The following is a 25,383-nucleotide window of genomic DNA, read 5'->3' on the forward strand; positions in this document are numbered from 1 at the left end:
TAGAACAATTTAAGCCTCACCGGTGATCCACCCCATTGCTCCTGCAATATAAGGCATTGTGGGTGCTGTAGATTAATTTGAGACAATCTCAGAAACTACACACTACTTTGTTCTGCATTCTGGAGCATCAAATATGTACTTATCCAGGGATTACAATACCACAATAGAGGCTAGGTTTACCTCTATTTGACTACAGATAGCTACAGTCAGTAGAACTAAATGTTTTTGAAGTTCTGAATGTGCACAAGGATAGGCAAAGCTTTTGCAAATGTAAATCTTCTCATGGGATTTGCTGGAAATAAAGGAAAACAAATGGAATAAATTCAGACACACATTTTTATTATACTGATTTGGCAGTGGAAATATACATATGTGGCTACAAATCATCCTTAAATGCTCTCAGTAATGTTTGTCACACTTCTTTATTTTTAAAATTTTTTTTTTTATTTAAGATTTTTAGCATTTGGTCTCAAACACATATACAGTTAAAGAGAATGGCAAAGCCTTGGCTTGTTTCTTTGTGGTTCCCTGATTTAATACAGTCTTCACTGACTGCAGCTGCAGACTGACACAGATACTCACAGACACACTTGATAAGCGTGCACACAGAAACAAGTGTGTAATCACTTCTTCACCCATCCACTGCATTTAGATTGTCCAAACAGCACAGATGCAAAAGCTGCTACATGGTCCTCTATTTTGCACAGAATTTTCTGCGACAAGGAGTGTTTGCTGTCACAGTGCGTTAAGCATTTAAAAGGAAATACAAAAACAACCATAATAAAGTTAATCCTGCAAGATTAAGTCTGTGGCTGCAGCCATGCACTTGTCACAGATTAGATCATGGTGAAAGGTGAAAGTCTGAAGAAGTTTTACAGGGAACATCTGTGAAAATCGGTGTTTGGCAAAATGCTGGCATTGTCGAAAGGGAGGAACATGAGAAAGAAGGTGATGGAATGCAGGAAATGACTTAAGGTTTCCTGGATAGTGGGAACCAGCAGTTCGATCTAGGACTCTGAATCCTGAAAACATAAACAATAAAGCAGAAAAGTTAGATATCTCAACAAAATTTACAGGCTTAACGCATCTGCAATATTCTGCTGGTGTAATCAAATCACCCCCAACTTAATAATCCAATAAAAATGAAAGGCAGGAAAAAAGACACATATGATTGAAGGATGAAAGTGATAGTATGTGAGCCTGGCAACTACACACAATAAATCCCTGTCAAAACAACAATAAATATTTGTTAGCACATATCTTATCTAATGATTTTTTTGGTTTTTGCCATTTTTGTTTTGAGTATGTCAAGTAAAAATACAAAAATCCCCTTGATGTAAGTGTTTTACTGATAAAACTAGCTCCACCTTACCATTTGCTCAAATGAAATAGCTGCACAAATCTTTTAACTGGCTGAGAAAGGGCTGCTAGTTTCAAGGTTTTCCCTCAAAACCCTGTTATACTTGAAAAATTCTTTTCAAAAAAGGCTTTGCCTGTGAATTCCCAAGAAATCTATTACTTCCCCTCCTGCAGCCACTGCGAATTCAAAAAAAAGGCCACATAAAAATAAAAAACACAATCTGCTGTCTACTCAGAAAGTTTACAAATGAGGTTTTTTCAAAGAAAGATTTTGGAGAAGACAGGTTGCTGGCAAGGTTTTATGATAATAAAATTCTGTTTAATGTCTGAGGAAGTCAGTTTTAAACCACAATGGAGATGAGTGTTTTGGTGTTTTCACATTTGCGTACTCTCACAGTACTGACCCCAAGGAATGCAAACACAGTGTTGTTCTCTTTTGACAGGAAGAAGTCTTCATAGTCCTAGGAGGAAGCAAAATAAGGATGTTGGTTGTACTTTACTCTCTACATTTCAGAGAAGGTTCCTGGCAAATATGCTCTCCAGTGCATCTCTTAATATAATTTGTTGAGCATCACATTGCAGAATGATATTGCAGAGTTACTTTGGTCAGCGAGAGTGATGGCAGGCAGAGCAAATAATCCGGCCCATCCATTAAACTGGATTACTACAGGATTACAGAGCAGCATGCAATCTCAGACGAGGACATAAACTGCCAAGCTTTAACTGCTCAAACTCATTCACCAACACAGGTAGCTTAACCTTGTGCTTACATTTATATAAAGTTTATAGTTGGCATATATAAATATTTTACATTTAAAATAATCTGAATGGATAAATAGTTGCTTTAAAATGAATTTTACAGGTTCTTTTTAAGGATTTTCCTTTATGTTATGTTTTTCTAATAAGACTGTCTTCCCTCTTTTTCTGTTTATGTAAAAAAAATTCTTGTGATAATTAAAACTTGTACCACATCAAAAAACATCAAGGAGTAGCATTGCGTGGATAATATAGCTAAATTATGGATAAATCAGATTTTTTTTTTTCTATTTGTTTGTTTTTTGGCAAAAACTTTGTATTTCCAAATAATAAATCAAATTTATAATTGATTAATTTCCTTTAATCCTCTAATCTAAAATGACTATGTGAGTTAAGGTAATGTGGCTGGGTGAAGGGAGTTCTCTGACTTTCAGATGGTTATACAACATAACCACTGAACCGAAGACATGATGAGGAAGTGCCTTCAAGTCCAAATACCAGCGATGGTCACCAGACCCTGGCTCCCACAGATTTCCATTCAAATATAAAGTGAACACATTATGACCTCAACTCATATTACCAAAACTCTAGATTCACTTCTTCTCATCAATGTGCTGGTTCTTCTTTTCAAAACATGGCTTTATTAAAATAAATATTAAACCTTAAAGACAAACTTTTTTTGTCCAATCACTTTTAAGGGATCCAACATAGCATTAACAAACTGTTTCTTTTAGACCAAGTACACATTTAACTAAAGAAAAAATAAAGATTCAAATATAGAATGCAAGTTTATATCAAGCACAAAGCTTTCAATCATGTTTTATCACCTTTGAAATGTATTTCAAAATAGATGTGTGTGCAGAACTACCTAACAGTTGACTGTAATTATAAATATAATAAACTGATATCCATCATACACCACAGTATCGATCCTCATTGAAGATCTGAGGAGGAAGTGGGTTGCCTTTCTCGGGCTGCTTGTCCTTGGGGATGTTGCGGTACATCCAGAGCCTCTGTTCCTCCATCATGGTAATGTCTATTTCCTGAAAGTTGATTCGATTAGCCTCCAGGAAGCCGATCACTGCCTGTTGATGCTTCTTTACCTAGACAAGTCAAGAAATGAGTGAAAGGGAAATAAATAAGGAAAAGAAAAAAAGGCACTGCATGTAACATTTTCCACCATGCTTTCATCTAATATTGCCTTAATGTACACACAATGCACAAAGAGGCAGCGGCATAACAGGCAAGGATAGGTGAGGATTATTGATAATGAAAGGAGCTTAGGGCTGAAATCTCAAAGCTGACAAAGTTTGCATATAGTATGCATGAACCTTATCATAAAGCTGTGTGGTTAGATTACATAGCAGACAATAAAATGCAGTCTGGGATTGTTACAGTTGTCAGCAATTTTGTTATCAGTAGTAAATAATTAAAAGACCTCATATCTTGTGTAGAAATGAAGCTAGCATTACGGAAATGGACAGTAGTCTTTCTTCAGTCTGTGGCAAGCCATTTACTCAGTATTTGACAGTTCTTATTGTAGGAGATTTTTATCTGCCAGCTAGAACCATATGAACATGTGTGGGAGGGTACCTCATTCTGCAGAGAATGGAGGAAACAGCAGCTGTGATCTGGAACGGATGCAACAACTCCCTACAGTCCTGACCTTTGGGACAGTGTGTGACTAAGGCTGCATTAGCTTTGTTTGTCACTTTTATTGGAAAGAAACATCCCAGGATAAATTTAGCAGACACAAAAACTTCCACCCATCAGATACTCACTCCATTTTTATTTCTATTGCATGCATTGATTGTCTTTCCTTACCACAACATCTATGCAGAAAAAAATAACTGTTTTCAGCTTTTACGAAGCTTTAAAATTTGCAAAACCTTTTAAAGTTTTCTTCTCTTCTGCAGCATTATCCTAAAACATTACGCAGGTAAAGAGAACCCACACACACAAAAACATTACGAACATCATATAGAGTAAAATGTAACTTCAAACTTTAGACTTCCTTGTAATGTTTATGAGTCCTTCATCAAGAGATTATGATGATGTGCATGACAGCCCAGCCACTGGTCTCCAAAAGAGAACACACCACTTGCAGTATGGTAGATCAAGACAAGGCGAGGTTGTTAAAAAAAACTTTAGGGACAAATGAGACCCAAGTAAAACTTTATGTATGAAAATGAAGAGTTATGTCTGGAGAAAAGGAAGAAAATCTTGTTCCTATGATACATGGTGATATCATGGTTTGAGAGCTTCCTTTATTTAATGGAAGAAATCATTTTAAATTATACCCGTAAATTATAAAGGAAAATATCAAGACATCTGTCTGTGATTTGGATTTCAAGAGGAAACAGGTTAGCAAGCAAAATTATTTTAAGTGCGTAAGTAATTTCACAAAACAATAGTTTTTATTTAAGTCAAGAAACTCATCATGAATTGAATCAAATTTATTTTTTTATTATTTTAATGTGGAAGATGGGAAAAACAGCTAAATATATCTGTGTGTGTGTACACATATAAAGTGTGAACATTAATTAGGAGCCTTTAGAACCACAATGAAGCCATTGTTCTAGCTAAAAGACAGCGAGGTTATTGTTCAGGGCAGTTGGTTTTAGTTGCAAAGCCAAATGAAGCTGCAAGCAATCTGTTGTCTAAAGGCTAAAAGTCTCTGTGTGGCCATGAAAACAGCTTCATTTGAACTGTTGAAGCTCACAGTCAAGAAAATTACAGTTAAACGCTGTCTTAATAACAATGGTTGTCCTGTGTTAACCAAAGGCTAAAACTCCACATACACTCACCGTTAGAAGTTTTACAGTTTTCTGCCACTGAGTACAGCAAAGTATGAATGACATGGTCATCCTCTGAGTTGAAAGGCAGGCAGTATGACTCTAAATAATTAATGATCCAGGTGCCCCTGCTGAGTGTGAGTGAAAGTGTGTCAAATAGATGAAGAAGTTAAGATTTAGTGAGTCTCTGTGTGCTTGTAGGATTTAAAACATATAAGCATTCAAATCTGAGCGCATGTGTACTATTTGAGAGCAATTTCTGTTATGTGGGGATTAGTTCAGAAAATGAATCTGTCAGTCACGGACAGAGTGAAAGAGGAATCTAGAGAACTTGTAGAAACAAACCAACAAATTAAAGCTATCCTAAAAAACAAAGACTGTTTGCAGAATTGCACTTAGAAAAAAAAGCTCCTTATGTGTAGTGTATTTTCCTTCATACATCACTCCTAAACATTTTTTTTCCAACTTGAACAATGCCTCCTTTGTCACGAGGGGGGATTATGTTCTAATGACCATCATTTCACCATTTGTTGAGTCAGATATGAAGACAGTGTTTCTCATGATGACTATAAAACCCTCATTCATAAGAGGAATTACAAAATGTAAATTTTGATGAGACTCAACATGACACATCCATTTAATAACGAGTGCGGAGGAATAACCTCATTTGCATCTCATCCATTCTGTGCTGATCATTTCCGCCCCACTAATCTGATGATGTTAAACTGCTTATGTTTTTAATGGGGCCACACATTGGCCATTTATTTACCACTTTTCTGCTGTGCTTGTCCCTTTTCTACTCGCATATTCCTGGGTTTGTATTTTATGAGTTTTCCCCGGTCATCTCAATCTCAGCATGACTAGTTACATGACATTCACACGTTTCACTTTAAATCCAATGAAGGATGCTTTCTCACTTTTCCTCTTTATTCAATTCACTTGTAACTCAATTCTACACCATTCACTGGGAATTACATTCACATGAGCTTGCCGCTCACATAGATGACCCAAATGGTGGACTTATTCAAGCGAGCATGACTGTGGTTTTTGTGTGTGTGAAGGAGAAATAGAGAGTCGGTGTGTTTTAAATGTATGTGTCATAGGGTTAAAAATAACTCCTCTGTAAACACTTGCAGATTAATGAGGCTCTTTTCTAGAGACCAAGCACGATAAAATAAATATATTACTCATTTGTCCCATTACCTAATTCTTTAAACCTTCATGCAAAAGTGGAGTTTGTTGATTCGGTGTCTCCTCATACTCCTATCAGCTGGGATTTTTCAAAGATATGTGCCAGTTGCCTGCCAAGAGGCTCTACAAGGACAAGAGCTGCAATTAGCAACTTCTTTTCATTCTCAATCATTATACTGACTCATATTTATCAGGTTTAAAACTTGAGAGGTGAGGAAATAAACAGAGATCAGTGTCCTGGGACCCAGAATGAGGCTATGGAATATTTTTTAAGCCCAGCTGACAACCCAAATTCCCAACTTTGTGTTTAAAAGAGAAAAAAAAAAGTCAAAGAAAAGTTCCTACATTCAAGAAATTGTAAGCAGTGTAATCATTGGTGCACTCATAGGTTTCTCTTCCAGTAAAGTCTAGTGGCATGAATCAGTGTAAAATGTTTACTGATACTTAGTAAAGTTACTGATTACTTAGGAGCCCCTCTCTAGAATAACTTACTGAAAAAGCTTAAAGGAAACCCCAGATATCGTCAATATTATTCTTTGAGTTTTTATGTCTACTTGGTTATGATGACAGCTGGAAAGCAAAACCAAAAGCCTGACATACAACAAAAGTCTCATATCTTTATTGGAGTAACTTCTTTTTATGTAGTAAATACTAGTCTTTACCTCAGTTTATTACATTTTTGTCTATATACACCTTGTTGAACTGTAACGCCCTCCTGACCAGGGTGAGCTACAGTATTTCTTTACATTTATTATTATTATTATTATTATTATTATTATTATTATTATTATTATATTTAAACAAAAGTTCCAAAAAGATTTTGTTTTATGCATGCACGCTGACACTGCTCAGACCGCGACACATTTATAAAAGTCCAACCGACCAAAAATAAATGAATAAATTTGTTATCACCGCGTAGCAACCGCACCTGCCCAAATGATGCTCATAAATTGCACAGCTTGACAGCAGTCTAAAGTGCAAGAGCTCCAGTACGCGCGCGTCGTCTTGTTGCATAATTACATTTAGCTGATAAGAGACTACACCGATTTATTAATAAATTTAAATTCATGCATTTTAAAGAACCTGTCAGCAAGTTTAATGGCACGTCTCCAAACACTTACCGCGATAGAGCCACTGGAGGAGGCGATGTAAACCTTTATGACCATTTTAATCCCAAATTAATGTCAGGCAAACTAACAGTTTGCTGGCTGCAGTACGCGTTGATTTTCTTCAAAACGGTTAAATAATACAAAAAATAAATGGATAAAATGACAATGTGCTCTAAACGACAGAGCACCAGTGACGCCATTTAAACTGAGCCATAATTAAAGAAAAAAAAGAAGAAAAAAAACGTGCGCTCATGCCGACTGAGACAGCATACAGACACAAACGTCACACTCAACACTTCCGGATAACTTTCAAAACAAAACAATGACGCATGGGGTTCGTCTCAAACGCCGATAAATACCAGTTTAATTTATTCTTCTTCTTATTATTATTATTATTATTATTATTATCATTATTATTATTATTATTATTATTAGTAGTAGTAGTAGTAGTAGTAGTAGTAGTAGTAGTAGTAGTATTAACAAGCAATTTGTGATAAGTACTTAATAATAATGTGACTAAAGTTTTATAGCTTAATTTTACAATTTTATGTCCGTAAATATACTGTAGGCTGATGTTAAGTGAAAATGACTTTTGTCGAGCATTATTCATTTATTATGAAAGGCGTACTATTTCCAGCGTTTAGTCGTTTTTTTTAGTTGTGTACAGTTATTTGACAGATTTTATTGTGTTGCATTTTAGAAGTGAAACGAAGCTGTGCATGGTTTCTGAAAGTCACAGTAGTTTTCCACAGCAAGTGGGCACTGCTCCGAGTGAATTTATGAATTTATGAATAGTTGGATGTGCGTAGGGCTACTATTTTGGATTTTGTTTGTACAAGAAATTGGGAGTATAAATGTTCAACTTCTAAATGAAAGCAGCAAGCCAGTTGGTCCATCTACAATTTAAAAGGAGCATGGCATACATGATTTCCAGAGCACTGATTTTAAAAGTAAAGTAAAAATCACGACTCAAATATGTTTGGCATTGACAGCAGTACTAAGCAAATGCATTGAAAGTCTTTATCAATAAAATGATCATTTTAGATCTTTGACTAAATGAGCTATTTAAGATTTTGCTATAGACCAATTTATTATTATTATTTATTTCAACAAGTGAAACAGCGCCACACTGGTGGTTTAGAGGTATTGCAGGAAGTCCTGCGGTTGCCATGGTAGGGCGTCCTGGGCTACACTGAAGCAAACTGAAAGGCGTGGATAGCAAGAAACGGGTTCGTTTTGGTGCCGCTTTTCTTTTCTTTTTTTTTTTTTTTACAGTGGATAATTGCAAGACAGCACATATTAAAACGGCAGTCACGACCTTTTATTTCCAAAAAGGACGGACGGCTCAGTCTTCTTATATATTTAAGGACAGCTAAGTCAGCTAACGCTCGAGCTAGCCTGCTCAAGGTATGCAGCTAACATTAGCTAATTCAGTCTGGAAGAAGCTCGTCAATTGTATGTAATTTTGTAAAACCGAACATTAGTTAAATATTGTACAAAAGAAACAGACATGATGGTGCTAACATATTCTCGGCAATGGTGGTGACACGATCCACTTGTTGAATGTGGTGCTTATTGCCATGTTAGCACTTATAGCTGTTGCTCAGCATCGTTACCTTTTTATCTGGACATTGCTGATATTGTGAGCTCCTTCTCGTGTCCTTTTTACTGTTTTGCGTATATATGCGTGTATAAGCTACACATGTACTAGGAGAGGACCCTCTTAGATGTGGAAGTGGCATTGGGCACTACATCTCCTCGCTGTTATTTGGCAGGCAGTCTGACAACAACAAAGCTGCTTCTGTCAACCGTAAAAGGCCCACTTAAGTACAGCTTGTATCACAATAAATAGTTAACTTCCGCTGTCGTTTGCTAGAGTTTTTAAAAATTTGTATTCACAAAGCTTATGATCGATTGCATAGATTTTCATAGAAATATTAGAAATGTTATGACCAGTATAATACTTGTTAATCAGAATGAGCCAGACGACATGAAAACAGAGATCATTTGTATATATCTGGTGAGTGTAAAGTCTTACCTTACATATTTTTCTATATAAAAAAAAAGTTTGGCATGGGGTTATTTGTATAATTATCTAGTTCAGCTATATCATATATATATATATATATATATATATATATCAGGGCTAATTTATAAGGAATTTGTTTTTAAACATTAAATTATTTGAATGACAAGTCTACAAACGGGCTTTTAGTGTTTTCATGTTGTTTGAGATTAAAGAGGGGGACATCTAATGCACTTAATAAAATTACAGTTCAACAAAGCTTTAGATAAGCATTTGAAATTGCTCTGAAAAGCATGTTTGTTTGCACATATTCAGCACTGATGTACAAAGACCGTCTTCTCCATTTATGATGTTGCTCAGTGTACCGGTGTTGGAACAGATGCTTGCCCTTCAAGTCATTCTGCTGTTGCCAGGGTTTATGACAGGCCAGATGACTTCATGGCCTTAATATTCATCAACATTTATTTTATTTAACAAAGTATATGACTCTGAAGATATTAAATCACTTTTACAAGAGTGGCTTTGCAGAGACAGGTAAAAAAAAAAAAAAAAACAGCTCAATCGGCAATAGTTACAGGACGTATGAATATGTTTCTACCCATAAATAGTCATTACATCTCAAACAGGGTTAATTAGTAAGGAATCTACTCCTGTGACATTATGCCTTGATATTGCCTAGTCTTATTTCAGAAATGGAAGATATTTTTGTATTAATAATCACATCAGTTGGTATGAAATATGTAAAAAAAATAGCCTTAAAACTTAATAGTAGAAATGGCAAAACAATATGGAACACCAAAAGATGTCTACCTGTTTATTATTATTATTATTATTATTATTATTATTATTATTATTATTATTCTCTCTGCAGATTACTGCAGCCATAAATTGTAGTTTGGCTCTTTAATAAGTCATCAGGGAAACTGGAGGCAGTGTTGACATTCATCTCTCCAGAAACGGTGGTGTAGAATACGGATATCATGCTTAATTCAGTCTCATGGAAAGATCCACCTCATGTATGACATTTCTTAGCAACCAGATGCACAGTGTAAAAACAAACTTGAGAGAAACCAATTGATCTGTCTTCTTTTATGGCTTTAAGTGAATAATGACAAATTTGTTCTGGTTGCACCACATACATGTTAAGGCCAGTTTACCAAAGGGCTTTCAGTAGAAGTCTGCAAAATCTAACAATGTTGTCCATCTTTTACTTGTAAGCTTTTGCTACTACTAAACTATCAGAGAAAACAAGTATGCTGTTTGAAGTATATGTTCTTTCTTTTTTCGTTCAGCATGCCTTCTTAGACTGACAACATGGAACCTGAAAATACACCTGACCTGCATGAAGACAATCGCAGCTTAAGTGGCCAGTCCCAGCGGAGTACAAAGAAAAGTTCTCGAGCATCATCCTCGCAGCACAAAAAAGACCCTCGAGACAGGATTTCCGCTGAGGATGAAAAAGAGGGCCGTGTCAAGAGTAAATCAAAAGCAAGAACATGGCATTCAGATCCAGACAGGGACCAGATATCAGACAGAGAGGGAAGGAGAAGTGATGATTCATTTTACTCTGAAGACTATGAGCAGGAGACACCTTCAGAGCGCTCACTATCTCCTTTCTCACGATCGCTGTCTCAATCCCCCACCCCACAAAAGGGGGTGCGTGCAAAGCGGATCCCTAAAAGCCCCCTTCATAAATTAGGTACGTAAAGTGATGATGGGATCACTTATGGTTGGATAAATGAGTGAAACCTCTGTTCTAATTATACAACTGACCAGGGGAGGGCAGTGTTAGGCTGGTTTTAACATAAGACATGAGATTCTTTTATTGTTATTGTCATGTGCATAAAATATACACACAAGAGAATGAGATTTTATTCTCAGCCAGTTGTGCAGTGCAATAAAAAACTAGAATTAATACGTTTTTGTTAATATAAAAATAAAAAGGAGAGTATACATACACAAACACACAGACACATGTGCTCACTTTGGACAGGATAAAAATAAGTGGTTAGTTCTGGTGTAATTTCTTTCTCCCACACTTAGCCCTGTGGGTCAGTGTAAGTAGGGGTGTATGTGGGGGAGTCTGTGAGGGTCTTTATGGGGGTATACTTAGGTAGGGGACACAGGTTGTTGATCAGTCTGACAGCCTTTGGAAAGAAGCTTTTTCCTGCTCGTCCTCCAACTGATGCTTCAGTATCTTCTCCCAGATTGGAGAGTTGTGGAGGTCCATAACAATGGAGGTTGCTCTGAGGGGGCAGTGCTGCTTGAAACGTTCAGGGAGGGGGAGTGGGGCCCCTACAATCCAAGCTCAAACTTATTTGAGGAGATGTTAAAAAGCAATTGCTGTTAGAAATAAAATGTTACCCACACCAGTTTCTTCCTGATATGTATATTGTTTTTTCTGACACAATGTGTGTTTTTTCTCCTTGCAGCTGGTGTGGGGCGTTTGGGTGTGTCTCGCCTGCAGCGACCTGGTGGCCTTTCATTGATCCAGCAGCATCGCAGGGGAGTGCGGTCACAAAGCAAGGAGTCCACGCCACCTAAAGACCTGGATCTTGTAACCAAACGGATGCTTTCAGCTCGTCTCCTGAAGATCAATGAATTGCGCAACGCTCTTGCAGAAGTGCAACAGCGCACTGATGAACTCCACAAGGAAAATCGAATTCTCAGACAAGTAGGTATAACTCCTTTTACGTTTGGGTTAGTTTTGAGTCTTGACCAAAGAATATCAGATTTTAGTAAACATTGTTGGTGTTTAATGCAAAATCGGAATCTTGATTATCACATAAATACTTGTCTTTGAAGGGAAAATAATCATAATCCATTAAAATCTCTTTGCTACATCCTTACCATTGACATTTATGGAAATTAAAAAAATCTTTTCCATGCCGCAGCTTCAAGTGCGTCAAGAAAAAGCCCTGCAGCGTTACGACGACACGGAAAGTGAGATTTCCCAGCTGTTGTCGCGGCACTCCAATGAGATCCATGTGCTGCGAGAGAGACTCAGACGCACACAAGAACGGGAGCGGGCAGCTGAACGGCGGTTAAAGGATCGTGAGGAGCAGCTGCAAAGAAACCAAGTGATCATTTCACGACTGAAGAAGCTGGTCGACCACCGAGAGTTAGGAGCCAGAGATGAGCTAAATCGCAGGCTAGAGGAAGAGAAAACACGGGCCCATGAGGCAGAACATAAAATTAAGGTAAATTAAACAAAGAGGTAATTTACAAATGTATTTCTTGATCTTACTAATACCATATCTATTGTGCAATTCCACAAAATACAAAAACTGTCAAGGAAGTTAAACACCCTTTGAGAGCTTTCATCTGTATACACAGGCACACCTCTTCTGTAACTAGAGGAGGTTATGGACCTTGCCCTACAACTTCACCATATTAAAGTTGCTTTGAATTACCCATTTACAGAAGCGTATACCATCATTTAAAAGATTTCCTTAATTTTAAATTAACTTAATATTAAAAAACTTAACAAAAGAAAGTTGCAGGTTTTTCTGTTTAGAGATGTTCGCCACAGAGTTGGTGACTATGTTGCAAATAAGTGTCTGGCTTACAAGTTTATAAAGTCTTTTGCAGGTTGTAATTTATGCTTTTGTAATCATTTTGTAACGTACATAAACCTCTTTTCACTGTGAAATCTTAAGTAGCAAACTGAATTTAGTAGCTGTAATAATTAAATTCAGTCATCTTTAATCTTAGTTTCCCTTATAACATGTGGCTGCATTAAATTGTGTTCGTATTGTTGTATGTGTTGTGTGTTTAAAGGACCTGGAGCGTAGCTTGGAGCTGAGCAACAGCAGTTATCAGAGGCAACTGGCGGCAGAGAAAAAGAAAACCATTAGTGCCCAGGAGGAGATCAGAACTCTGCAGGAGGATCTGGAACGACTGACAAATAAACTCAAGGTGCAAAATAGAAATGTACTTCATATGACCTCTGGAACAATCCTTAACATGTACGTAAATGTGAATTGCTCGTTGTTTGAGATGTGATTGTTCTTTTTATAAGGAAAAAGAACGAGAACTAGATGCTAGGAATATTTATGCCAACCGCATGGTGAAATCATCATTAAGAAAAGATGCTGAAAGTGGCACAAAGCGGAAAGGTGAGATGCTACTCTGGCACATAGGAGGGACAAACAGTTGTGTTCATTAATATTAGTGAAAAGGATCAATAGAAGTGAATAATCTTTTCATTTGTTTGACACAGTCCCCAGCAGAAGCAGTACCAAGGCAGTACAAACTGAATACAGGGCATCAAGTCTGGATTTCCCCACGCCGCCCCCTGCCATCAGTGATACCAGTGAATACAGCGAACAAGTACCTGATGAATACTTCTCTCTCAAGGTGAAGTCTGCACTTTTTCCCTCTACCAGAATTCCATCTTCTGCTACTCTTGTTTGTTGTCATTCATTTCAAATCATCACCTTTAAATCTGAGACCATGGTCCTCAGCCGGAAAAGGGTGGAATGTCCTCTCCAGGTTGGGAATGGGGTCCTACCCCAAGTGGAGGAGTTCAAGTGTCTGGGAGTCTTGTTTACTAGTGAGGGAAGGATGGAGCCGGAGATCGACGGGCGGATCAGTGCTGCATCTGCAGTGATGCGGACTCTGCATTAGTCTGTTGTGGTAAAGAAGGAGCCAGATGAGGTGGCTCAGGCATCTGGTTAGGATTCGTCCTGGACACCTCCCTGGTGAGGTGTTCCGGGCACGTCCCATCGAGACCCCGGGGAAGACCTAGGACATGCTGAAGGGACTACATCTCTTAGCTGGCCTGGGAACGCCCCGGAATTCCCCTCAAATTAGCTGGAAGAAGTGGCCAGGGAGAGGGAAGTCTGGGATTCTTTGCTTTGGTAGTTGCCCCCACAACCCGACCCCGGATAAGCTGCCAGAAAATGGAAATGGATGGAAAAAAAAAAACTGCTACAACATTGCAGTTTCCCTCCGTGCTAAATAAAATATTTTTCATTTAATTTCATTCTGTTGATGCTGTCAACAGGAGCTGGACAGAGTGGACAGGCAGGCAGAGCCAGAGGACGTGCCTCAAAATTTAGAAGAGCAGAAGAAAGCAGAGAAAGGGGAGAAGGAGATGGTGAAGGAGAAAAAGCAGCAGCAGGAGCAGAAACATCAAATGGACCATGAAGCAAATATGTTTGAAAAGGAAAACAGATTAAGAAGTAAGGACAAGTTTTATATACATTTTTTGTTATAGTAACAATATATATATTAAAAAAGGATGTGAATGCACCAATTATGTCTATTTCTTAAATCCAACACACTTTATTCATAGGCTTGAGGAAAGAAAAGGACGAAGAGGAAGACCGAAAGAAGACAGATGCCTTGTTCAGCCAGAGGGAAGAAGAGAACTACTGGAAGCGTGGTCATGTCCAGGAGGAAGTTGCAAGATGGAACCAGGAATCTTTGTCCAATCAGCAAGCAGCAGAGGAAGCACATCACAAGAAAGAGCAGCTGCTGGCTAAGATGCGAGAAATAGACCGCCAAAACCTGGAAGCTCTGGAGCCAAGCCCATCTGAGTCCAACAAGACTGCCAGTGATCATTTTTCTCCACATCCTCCTGAGCAGAGGAACCACAATTCTTCCATTTTCAACCTCACAGAGTCAGAGGAGACAGGTGCTTTGCGTGCTGGAATTAGAGAAGGTGGAAGGAGAAGATCAGGCATAGAGAGTGTAGCTCTTACAGCAGGAATGGGAAGAAGAGTTTTGCGGTCTCAAACCTCCACTGAGGATTTGGCGTTTGGAGATTATGCACCTTCGTTTGGACATCCAACTTCCCGAGCTCTCTCTGGATTCCCTTCGCCTCCACCCAAAGAGGACAGAGACTCTGCATTAGAAGCCATTGGAGTTTTTAACCTCAGAGGTGTGGAAACCAAGAAGGACAAGAATACAGAAAAGAGTTTGGGGAAGGGCAAGAAGTCGAGCCTTATGCAGCAGCTATTTGGTGCTCAGGCTCTTGACAGTTTAAGTCATTCTAACAAAGTGGAGCTATTTGATAGCCCTCCTGCCGCGAATGGCGTACGTTCAAGGCGAGAAGGACTGCTTAGCTTTAACTCAGGGTCTTCCACTCCTCCGATGCCCTCCGTTAACACACTGCATGTTGCGGATAGCAGACCTGCCATTCGTGCCATCACCTCATACGATGATGACATAGAGGAACTCACTTTATAAGATGAATCTAGTTGTCATGGCAGGTTGTCACTTTAGTTGATGTGGAATTATCAAATTAAACTTTAGCACTTTGTCAACTTATGCAACATTTGTTATTTGGTTTGTTCGTTTGTGAATCTACATTTTTCCCAATTGTCATTATTTATACAAACTTAATGTTATTATCTTTTTCATGTTTTTTTTTTAAAAAGCTCAAGCCATTATAATATACCTTTAGTTCGACAATCGATGTGAATACAGTGCTTGTCAAGTTTATTTAATGAAATGGGTTCTGTTCTGGAGTTTCAGCTTACTCTAATACAGTAAATATCAGCACACCATGGCTTCATGTATGGCCCATTTCTCCTGCACTGTTTCTGGTGGTAGCACTACGATCGTAATGACAATCAACATTAAAATGTTCTACTTTTATGATTATCTATTTGAGTACTTCTAAACCTATATTGCATTACTATAAAAGAAAAAAATGCATTCATGCAGCTCTGAATCACTAAACTGTAAAACTAAACATACCTACACTTACAGATATATCTACATTTTGGCTCATTTTTGAGAAGCTATTTATTATAGAATTTATCATGCTAATTTAACATGAAATGCAAAACTTGACATTGAACAGCTTGTATTTTTATTTGGGCTTTTCACGTTTTGTACTTATTGTCAAACTGTAATGTCAGGAAAGAAAATTTGTGTGTTTTATTGAGTGACAATAAATATTTGTACGACAGTGACTATTTTGCCTGGTTATTATAAGGCTGTGGCGCACTGGGGCGTCTCTAAGCAACCAGGTGATGACGTAGCCTTTCAGCTCCTCCCCCTCCACCTCCAATGCTCAGAAACTAGAGGACCGCGGAGCAACACATGGGGAGCTGGCGGCTCTTGGAGAAGGGGTTTGTGCTGTGTCTGGTTTTACGATGGCAAGTTGGACTGCTGCGGCTTCTAGACTCTTACAAGGTAAATGCTCCTACGTTGTTTCGTATGATGCGGACAAAGTGTCACCTGCAACCATCTATCATAGAAAGAAAGTAAAGAAAAAGATTTCTTACAACCACACACTGTATAAACTCACCTTTATTCTTGCGTGATGTTAGTCAAACCACTGGCATGTTGTTTTTTATTTACGGTTCCAAGTTTTTTACATTTTTAAATATGAAACAAGATTTGGAATAAAAAAAAGAAGCATGTTCAGTAAGCTATAGATAACTGAAATTTTAAACTAAGTAATCCATTCTTTTGTTCTGATATTGCTAATTTGTGTCAGACTTCAGTGTTATTTAAAGTAATCGATGGCAGGATTGTTTGCCATTGAGAAACACGAACATTTGTACGTCTTTCTCTCTAACGTATCCACCACCCTTCCCTTAAAATCATACTGACATTACATTTTATTCAATAACAAAACAATAAAACCTGTTAAATGCTGAAGTTTCCTAAATAAAGCCGGGTAAACCTGTTCATATTTAATGTGTGTAAAGTTTTATAAACTTTATAAACAATTTGATTATTATTGTCCTATTTTATGTTGCTATTCTTATGAGAAGCTTCTGAATATAAGCAATGAAATCCTAAACCTTTCATGACCCACAGGCATGTTATTGAGATTGGAGGGGCAGATTCAGTACTCTGCAGCCTGTTTGTTATGTAGACATGACTGCATGTTCCAGATACGGGAGCCAGAACTTCTAATGCTCAGTGAGACCAAGTTTGTGGCATTTCACATAGTTCAACACCACAAAATGCATTTGATTGGTGTGGCAAATAAAGTTTGAAACCAGAGGAAGCTGTGTCTGATGACTGGTGATTCTGAAGTCAGTTCATTTGGTATATGACTATGTTGTTTATGTTCACAGGCTGCATTTGATATAGAATATGTAAAAATTGGCTCACACAAGCAGGGTTCTTGCTCATCAACTCAAGCCAGTAAAAGGTGGGTTTGAGATTTTGCTCCAGTGATTTTAAACTTCTTTATTTCTTTATAACTGCCATCATTGCTTGTTATATAATATTTACATTCACACACATTTCCACATCCTCCTTGCTCTGCATACACAATCTAAATGACCTCATTTGTGTACACACATGGTCTTTACAAATTCTTTACAAGATCATACTTCCTGCTTAATGCTTTCCTCTAACAGCACGGTCTCAAGAGACATATTGATTCCTCTCAAGAATAAGAAGTGGATCCACTTGCAGACATTCATAAGTCAGCTGCTTTACACAGTCAGAGGTCTATTTTACCTTGCAAAGCAGCCAACCCGATCATTAGATGCAAGGGTAGTGACTTCATTGCTGTGCCCATTATGGAATAACCGAGTCCAAACCACCATTGACACAGCAGACAATCTGCTTTTTCTGTTTGATTTTTACACCAGCTTTAAACAAGAAGAAAAGACTATTTAGTGTATTCACTCATGAGCTGTTCTTACAGTAGACATATATTGCATCTAAACTAGTTTGAGCAAAGTACAAATTTCCACTGTGTAATGGTCCATCTTAGATGCATCGGAGTCCAGGAAAGTAAACACCACTTTCTTCTGGTACAGTAAAGTTTTAAATCACATTTATGAGTTGAAAACAACATATGGTAATGCAAAAACACTCAATCCTTTACCCACATGGTTATATTGGCTACTGAGACAATCCGAGATCACAGGTGTCCAGCTTTACACACCCTTTACACATTGACATTTTCTAGATTTCTTAAACTGTTTAATGACATTATGCATTGTAGAGGGAGTGATATGCAATTCCCTTTGCATTGTTTTTAGATATTTTAACTATTGTGGCACACATTGGTCAGCAAACTGTTTTGTTAACAAATTCAATTCACTTTAAAAAAAGAAAAAGAAACAAAAGCTCATTTAAAGGATTTTATTCCACAATATCTGTTTGGTTTGTAGAGCCATCTATTTCTTTTTCCATGTTGTCTGTCCTTTGATTCAGCACCAAGTCAAGGTACTTTTTGTTTTCCTTTGTCCATACCATCTAAACGTTCCCCAATCTGGTATTGGAATTGGAATAGAGTATGTTTACATTGCAGTATTGGTTTATTATTTATAATGATTTTTCTGCCACTGCTGCATAAATTAGTCCATTGTGTCCAATTAAATTCATGTAAAAAGCATCAATATTAAAGCTATGTATGCTTCAGATAAAATGTTTTTGTCAAACTACCTGCTATGTTTGGCTGAGGCAGTCGACTGCGGACGTGTGGAAGCTGGAAAACTGCTGATTCATTTAGACTGCTTGTGTGGTTGCTGTGGAAACAGTTTGTTTCTTCTAAATGACAATCCTGGAGGTGGATTCCCCCCAGAGCCTTAATTATTTCATATTTGAGAAGCCAAGTGTTCCATCCAGATCAGTTTGGTCCTACGAGGGCCGCAGTCCTGCAGGGTTATCAGTGTGTTCCTGCTCCAACACACCTGACTCAAATTAAATGGATCCAAAAATCTATCAAGTTCTGCACAATAACTCATTCATTTGAGTCAGGTGTGCTTGGATACACTGAAAACCTGCAGGATTGCAGCCCTCATATGACCTAATTGAGTAGCCATGGTTTAGAAAAGTAAGGAGCTGTTTGGTTTCATGGGACATAATCTGCCATAATCACCTTTTTTTTTTCCTTTTTTGACTAATTTTCATTTTTATATTCAGCAGATTAATGATGGACGCGGCCTCAGCTCCACAAATCGTGATAAACAGAACAAACTGGCAGGATGAAGCTGTAGATTTACCTCCAGATGACCACCTCGTGACATTGAAGGCTTTGACAGAGAAATTAAGACTGGAGACCAGGAGGCCTTCTTACCTGGAGTGGAAAGCTCGGTTGGAGAAAGAAAGCTTCAAAGAATCAGGAAATGCAAAATACCCGATTCATGTGGAACCTGAAGGGAAACGACTCACGCACAAACAGACTGCGACAAACTCAGATGAGATTCAGCAGAAGCTGCCATCAGGTTTGCTAAAGGGATTCGAGAACATTGATGAAGCTCTCACATGGCTCAGAAGAGAGCTGGTGAGCCAGCACTAAATTTCTTTATATTTTGCATATTTATCATCTGTTTTCTTAAATATTTGATCACAAACCTTTATGCTACTTAGCCAATTAGAATTTGACAAAGGTCACACTGTCCGGTTACTGGCCTAAGATTCCCATTCGTGTTAGACGGTGCGACAGACTGTGCCTCAGACAAAAGAATTACACAGAGTTTCTGCAAGTGTAATCATTTTTACTCTGCTCAATTACTCTGCACATTCAGTCGTGGCTCATAAGCCGGGGCTGAATTCACAAAGAGCCACTGATGGAGGAAGACTCGCACAGCATGGCGTCGCAAACATGTTGCACAAAGACTTCAAATCACTGGGATAGTTATACAAACCTATAGACATTGTTTATGCCACTGTGAGTTTTCCTTTTAGATTTTGCCACACAATAAAGGCTGCATACAACGTGCCTGGGTCAATAAAGACCACACAAGCTGTGCAAAATAAATGTGATTGAATTTTCCAGCACTTATGGGCAAGAAGTGTGTCTTATGGAATGACATTTTATAGAAAGAAATAAAAAGCTTTTACACTGTTCCAATCTTTAATTCTAAGCTAATTTAATTATTGTCCTCTGCTTTTGCAGATGGATATGCGTTTGCAGGATCAGCAGCTGGCCAGGCAGCTCATACGACTTCGGAATGACATCAACATGCTGAAGATCGAGCAGACATGCCACCAGCATCGTAGGATGCTCAACGATGCCACCTTTGGCCTTGAGGAAAAGGACGAGCTGTCAGACCTGCTGTGCGAGTGCCCGGTCACGCCGGGCCTCGGCCTCTCGGCCCCACTGCGACTCATCGGTGTCACCAAGATGAACATTAACTCTCGCCGGTTTTCACTCTGCTAGATAATGATCCTTCATATGCTTACAAACAACTGCTCCAGTACAACCATATATTAGCTAGTAGGGATGGTTTAACAGTCCAACAAAAAGTAAATTATTTCTAAAAATAACTTACAGTGTTTGCCATTAACTATAAATGGCAGCTAGTTCATGTGCTGGAACATCTTTGTCTTACAATTGCAGCAGATCACAGAGATTTTAACCCATCGTGAGTTAAAATTGAGTTCTTGCTGTTTAATAGCAAATTCCTATCCACTTTTTAGGCCTTATAAGTTAAATAGTTACTGATGATTTCTTATATTTCCATACACTTTATTGGACAAACATAGACTGAAGTTTTACATACACGTACTACATAGAAACTTCTGTTTGTTTTTAATGAATCATTAAACTAGTTTCTTTCATGTCTTGTATCTAACCTGAGCATTTTGTTTTCTAAAAAGATGCCTTAAATGATTTATTCTTTATAATGACTGAGCAACTATTGTCTGAGCTCATGATAGTCTCCAGTGCTTTAGTTAAGTTTCCCCTTGTTTAAGCAAGTTTCCTTTACATGGCTGTTTGTTGAACGTTAGCTCTAATGGCAACCATTATCTGTTTGAAAGATGCACAAGATTTCACTTCCCAGATAAACACTGAAATATAACTCATCTCAATCCCTGATTGTACCCAATCACATGATTTTGTGGCTCCTCTCATGAGCCTTGTAATGTTAGAGTTGCAGTTTTAATTGAAGGCAACCATTTCCTAACAGGAAATTTGCTCAAATGGGGTTTTGTGTTGGAAATAAGCATATGAAATGTGTGCTCAGTCCTAGTGCACTAGCCATGCAGTTAGAAAATGAGATTTATGGCTTGAGATGCTACATAACACAGATGCGCAGACATAAACCTTTCTCACACATTTTGCCATTTATTTTATGTATGACAGCACTTTTAGTGAAACTAATAACCTTTTCTGAAATGATGAAAGTGCACACTGATGTCTTGTGCTTCACTTTGTTCCAGCAGTTGACTGTGTTCTCTGAGCAGTAAAGCAGTGAAACTAATTCTTTGTTTACTCTTTGACGTTATATTATGTGATATCAGCTGAAGCATACCTTAAAGCTTAGATAGTCTAAGTAATAATCAAGCTAAAGTCATTAGAGGGAACTCTCATTTGGTTTACTAGCATCTTTAAATGTCACCACTGACACCCAAATTATATAAAATGTACAAATGTCCCTCCAACAAAGCCAGGCTTCTACAGAAACAGAATCGGTCTTCTGATCTTGCTCTCAGTCAGAGAAGCAAATGTGTTCACAAAAATGTGTAATTACTTCTTTCAGCATTGGAGCACCAAATGAACATCCTGTCATTTTTGTCCTAATGACTTTTCGCAAGAAAAATGCCATCTGTGCAAGTGAAATAAGTGAAGATTTGTGTTCCTGGAAGTGTACTGCATTCCCTGATCCCTGCAACACTCATTGTTCTGAAGTAACATGTCATGAATGATTTTGCTGAGCCTGAGATTTTCATGCATGAGCTCAAGCTCTATTAGAGCTTATTGCTGCTGGAAAAAAAAACAATTCTTTTAGTGTAAAAGGCTGCCAAAACGGGAGTTGTATACATTTTTTGATGATTTGCAGGTGATCAAAGTGGGTTTTTTTTTCACAGAATTCCTATAAAATGCATTAAACAAATTCTAAACTCTGTCAGTAGAAAAGTATACTTTGTTTTTGTTTAGATTCCTGCTCTGCTTAACAGCTGTTCCTGCCAGATTATTAATTTCATGCCTTAACCATCTCATTATCATAACAAATGACAGACGAAAAACTGGCACCATCTATTTGACAGGCATAAAATCAGGCACTATATCTGTAGCTTGGGCATTAAGACCGAAACGGCATGTGTTATCAAAAGTAGGACAAGTTGAATCTGAAATAATCTGCTGTTTTTGGATTTTTTGGACCACAATTATAAAATATGTCTCTGTAATCCAGAGAGTGTTTAATGGAAATAGTTATATTCAGATTGTGATATTTAATCCACCAGGAGCTGCCACCCAGTTCCAGTATTTTAACAGATGTGACACCACATCTCCTCATGTCTGAGTTAAATCTTCAAGCATGAATAGCCGACAGAAACGTTACCAAGGTGAACGACACAGTGAGACTGGCAAGAATCCCAGGCTTTTTCTCACCTTGAGTGGTTTGTGTAGGAGTGTGTTAGCACATCTCATCCCAAAGATGTACTGTGAAGATGAGATGGTTTAACACGACAACACAGCAGGCTTTAGAAGGCCATAATAAGTAGCTGCAAGGAGGTGAATACTTTTCTATAACTGATGGGTCACTCTTCTCTGGCTTTTTTAGATAAATTTCCCTTTCCGTCATTAGTAGCACTTTGCAATGCCATTTTATTAGTGATTTACTTTAAATTTTCAGCAAGTAAAGGCATTTTTATTGTTAACTAGAGTAGAAATAGGATCTTTATAGGTCAGAGCAACACTTGGAGCAGTTCCTGGACACATATAAACATGTCCAGGAGTCAGGGGAAAATAGCTTTAACACCATCATTTTCTATCTGGAAAAATTTATTTTGGAAACACTTTGTCCTGCCAGACCTTTACTAAATAAATTTTAAAAATGATATAAAAACATGATCTCTGATTTGGTTTTCTGTCATGACTCAGTATTAAACATAGAAGTAAATGAATTTATTTGTAAAAAAAAAAAAAAAAATTATTTGGGTGATGCTTAAGACAAGAAACTGAGTGCAGTAAGGAGATGTCTTGTGGCCACTGAAGATGGAGGATTCAAGGATTGTATCTGGATGAATCAAGTTCAGTGGTTTTTAGTTGGGCTTGTATTAAAATCTTCTCTCAAAAAGAGATGACAGTGCTGCAAGTCAAAGTTCATCCATTCATCCCCAGCTGTGACAAACCAGTGATAATTAAGGATTTTGTTTCTTTGCTTGTTTTGGATTCCCTGAAAAGATTATGGACATCCAAAGTTAATGCCTGATAGTAATGGCATGATCCCATTAAATAAATAAATAAATAAATAAAAACTGAACCTAGCTCTATGCTCCAACCAAAACAATTAAAGGTTGGATGAAGCAGTTATTCTCAACTGGTGGTTCCCAACCCAAAAGTGGGTCCTAGACCAGTTTTCAGTGGGTTGCTGGCCTTGACCAGAAGCAAATAACATAAGTTCCCCTGTTTAATCTGCCAGACTACAGTCTATGGTGTCAATGCTACACCTCAAGTTGAAGTTAGTATCTATTGGTAAAGTAATTAAATCAGCTATGTTGGTTGTCAGACTCAGTGAGTATCCTCAGTTAATCTAATTTTATTTAACATTTAAAGACAGATTAAGAAGAAGTTGTTTATTCACTTCTCAGCTGTACTTTTTATGTCGTGCATTTGGTTGTTACAGAAATATCTTGATTGTTTTGTCAGCTTTATGTTTAAGGTTTGATTACGTGACTGAATAGTTTAACTAGAATAGTATTTGTTATAAGTGAGTGGGTACTCATTGATAACAATAGGTATATTTTTACTTCTCAGTTTTTGCCCTTTTTTTTCGTGTTTTTGCTTGTAAGGACATGTAAGTCTTTACATGCTGAGGTTGAAACAGAACCATATTTTCATTAAATAAATTTCTGAGCTTGAAACTTTACATCTATCTCGGTTGTGGCTTGTCATTAAGGGTGATGGTGGGTCTCGAATCCACACCACTTGAAAACCACTGGGATAAAGCATTACAAGACCTTTCTTGTAACGATTCATTCTTTGTGAATGAATCATAATAAGTGACTCATGTAGTCATAAAACTACCCATTTGATTCAGTGTTAATTCTTCCTATAAAAAAAGGGATAGGCTTGGGGGTTAACCAGGTGCAAGCAGTTAGGAGGAGGCCTTGTGGTTGACCCAGAATTTCCTGGACAGATTATATCTTCAAGATGGTCTAGAAGCAGCTGAGGATCCCTGGCAGGTGACGTTGCTGGAAACATGGATGCCGGCCTTTCTAAGCTACCTCAGCCTTGAAATGAACTGAGTGGTTATGAGAATGTTTAGATGATTGTTCATGGTTTATGCAAGCCATAAACTAGGAGTCTGAGAAGTCTTGATTATTTCTGTTTTTGACTGTGGATCTAACCCAAAAACTCAATTAATTAATTTGTCTAAAACTGAGCTTTCATTCCTGTCGTTTTCTATGAATTGTTTCAGGTATATGCAACAAGTTGCCCTAGCAGTGCATTAACACAAGTCTAATTCAACATGAAGTGTGCTTATGCCGGGTAATGCAGGCACAACAGGGGCTCCAGTCACTGTTGCACAGTTAATTGGCAAACTCTTTGTACAACAACAGGAGATTTTTTAATGACTTAATCAGACCAGCTGATCTGTTTTATAATTGCTTTTTTCAGTGAGGTGCCTTCCTGAGTAATTCACTGTTCAGTCTGAAATTGGATTAAAGAGGAGAATTTACTGGAGGCCAATTAGGATTCCTTTAAGTACTGTGAGAAAATGGTTCAATTACGCTGATGGCATGTCTAAAATAATCCTGTAGTAATACAATGAAGCGACATCACATATAGATCTAAAGACTGTAAGAGTAAACAGAATATATGTCTCATTCTTTTTGTTCAAAGCAGACCTATTTCAAGCCAAAGAGGTTACATGAGGCCAGGTGTAGTGTTCTAGACATGCCAAGCTCTGCTCCAATCCCAAAAATACAAGACAACCCAGACAACAGGCAAACAGATTTTGGTTCCACTTCGTTTAGATTTATATTTATTAAAGGGGATCATATAAAAATAGATCTATGAGGAACGTAGCATAAAAACTTGCTGAAGGGCTTCATGGAAAGGAATGTGCTTAACATAAGCTGTCCTGCCAACTTTTTATCCCAGAGACTCACAAAACCTAATCCCTAACTATGAGGGAATTCAGCAGCATCCAGGAGGATTGCTTTAAAAAAACAGTCTGAAGATCCAAAGCAGCATAGGTGCCTCCAAGCAAACGATAAGACCATGATTAGATTAAATCTACAAAGTTAAATAAGGAGATGA

The 25,383-nt window shown here is 37.8% G+C and overlaps 3 protein-coding genes across 7 annotated transcripts; 2 read left to right on the forward strand and 1 right to left on the reverse strand.

The window, feature by feature from the left end:
* Positions 1-325: 325 nt before the first annotated feature.
* Positions 326-7,476, reverse strand: sh3bgrl2 (SH3 domain binding glutamate-rich protein like 2). The gene is made up of 4 exons (XM_041976274.1): positions 7,223-7,476; positions 3,033-3,218; positions 1,749-1,820; positions 326-1,022 (listed from the first exon to the last, which is right to left on the reverse strand). The coding sequence occupies exons 1-4, from the start codon at positions 7,265-7,267 to the stop codon at positions 1,008-1,010; spliced, it is 318 nt and encodes a 105-aa protein (XP_041832208.1). The 5' UTR covers positions 7,268-7,476; the 3' UTR covers positions 326-1,007.
* Positions 7,477-8,361: 885 nt separating this feature from the next.
* lca5 (lebercilin LCA5) lies at positions 8,362-16,158 on the forward strand. 2 transcript variants are annotated; one of them, XM_041976807.1, is made up of 10 exons: positions 8,362-8,439; positions 9,186-9,230; positions 10,529-10,935; positions 11,669-11,910; positions 12,131-12,436; positions 13,017-13,154; positions 13,258-13,354; positions 13,459-13,595; positions 14,245-14,422; positions 14,536-16,158. In XM_041976807.1, the coding sequence occupies exons 3-10, from the start codon at positions 10,551-10,553 to the stop codon at positions 15,429-15,431; spliced, it is 2,379 nt and encodes a 792-aa protein (XP_041832741.1). In that variant the 5' UTR covers positions 8,362-8,439; positions 9,186-9,230; positions 10,529-10,550; the 3' UTR covers positions 15,432-16,158. The 2 variants fall into 2 exon arrangements, with proteins under 2 accessions (XP_041832741.1, XP_041832742.1); XM_041976808.1 differs by having other exon boundaries at positions 8,393-8,617.
* Positions 16,159-16,277: 119 nt separating this feature from the next.
* On the forward strand, positions 16,278-22,897 carry fam167ab (family with sequence similarity 167 member Ab). Of its 4 annotated transcripts, none has more exons than XM_041975022.1 (4): positions 16,278-16,385; positions 17,282-17,358; positions 19,089-19,449; positions 20,065-22,897. In XM_041975022.1, the coding sequence occupies exons 1-4, from the start codon at positions 16,293-16,295 to the stop codon at positions 20,326-20,328; spliced, it is 795 nt and encodes a 264-aa protein (XP_041830956.1). In that variant the 5' UTR covers positions 16,278-16,292; the 3' UTR covers positions 20,329-22,897. The 4 variants fall into 4 exon arrangements, with proteins under 4 accessions (XP_041830956.1, XP_041830957.1, XP_041830959.1 ...); XM_041975023.1 differs by having other exon boundaries at positions 19,092-19,449; XM_041975025.1 differs by lacking the exon at positions 17,282-17,358 and having other exon boundaries at positions 16,294-16,385.
* The last annotated feature ends 2,486 nt before the right edge of the window (positions 22,898-25,383 follow it).

The sequence above is a fragment of the Melanotaenia boesemani genome, chromosome 22, assembly GCF_017639745.1.
Source record: "Melanotaenia boesemani isolate fMelBoe1 chromosome 22, fMelBoe1.pri, whole genome shotgun sequence".
NCBI classification, from domain to species: domain Eukaryota; kingdom Metazoa; phylum Chordata; class Actinopteri; order Atheriniformes; family Melanotaeniidae; genus Melanotaenia; species Melanotaenia boesemani.

Coding starts and splice junctions, on each gene's coding strand:
- sh3bgrl2 (XM_041976274.1), bottom strand. CDS start 7,267: ATGGTCATAAAGGTTTACATCGCCTCCTCCAGTGGCTCTATCGCG. Junction 3,219..7,222: donor CCTCCAGTGGCTCTATCGCG/GTAAGTGTTTGG, acceptor TGACTTGTCTAG/GTAAAGAAGCATCAACAGGC. Junction 1,821..3,032: donor ATGAGGATCGATACTGTGGT/GTATGATGGATA, acceptor GCTTCCTCCTAG/GACTATGAAGACTTCTTCCT.
- lca5 (XM_041976807.1), top strand. CDS start 10,551: ATGGAACCTGAAAATACACCTGACCTGCATGAAGACAATCGCAGCTTA. Junction 13,355..13,458: donor AAGTGGCACAAAGCGGAAAG/GTGAGATGCTAC, acceptor TGTTTGACACAG/TCCCCAGCAGAAGCAGTACC. Junction 13,596..14,244: donor ATGAATACTTCTCTCTCAAG/GTGAAGTCTGCA, acceptor TGCTGTCAACAG/GAGCTGGACAGAGTGGACAG.
- fam167ab (XM_041975022.1), top strand. CDS start 16,293: ATGGGGAGCTGGCGGCTCTTGGAGAAGGGGTTTGTGCTGTGTCTGGTT. Junction 17,359..19,088: donor TCAACTCAAGCCAGTAAAAG/GTGGGTTTGAGA, acceptor TTTTATATTCAG/CAGATTAATGATGGACGCGG. Junction 19,450..20,064: donor CATGGCTCAGAAGAGAGCTG/GTGAGCCAGCAC, acceptor CTGCTTTTGCAG/ATGGATATGCGTTTGCAGGA.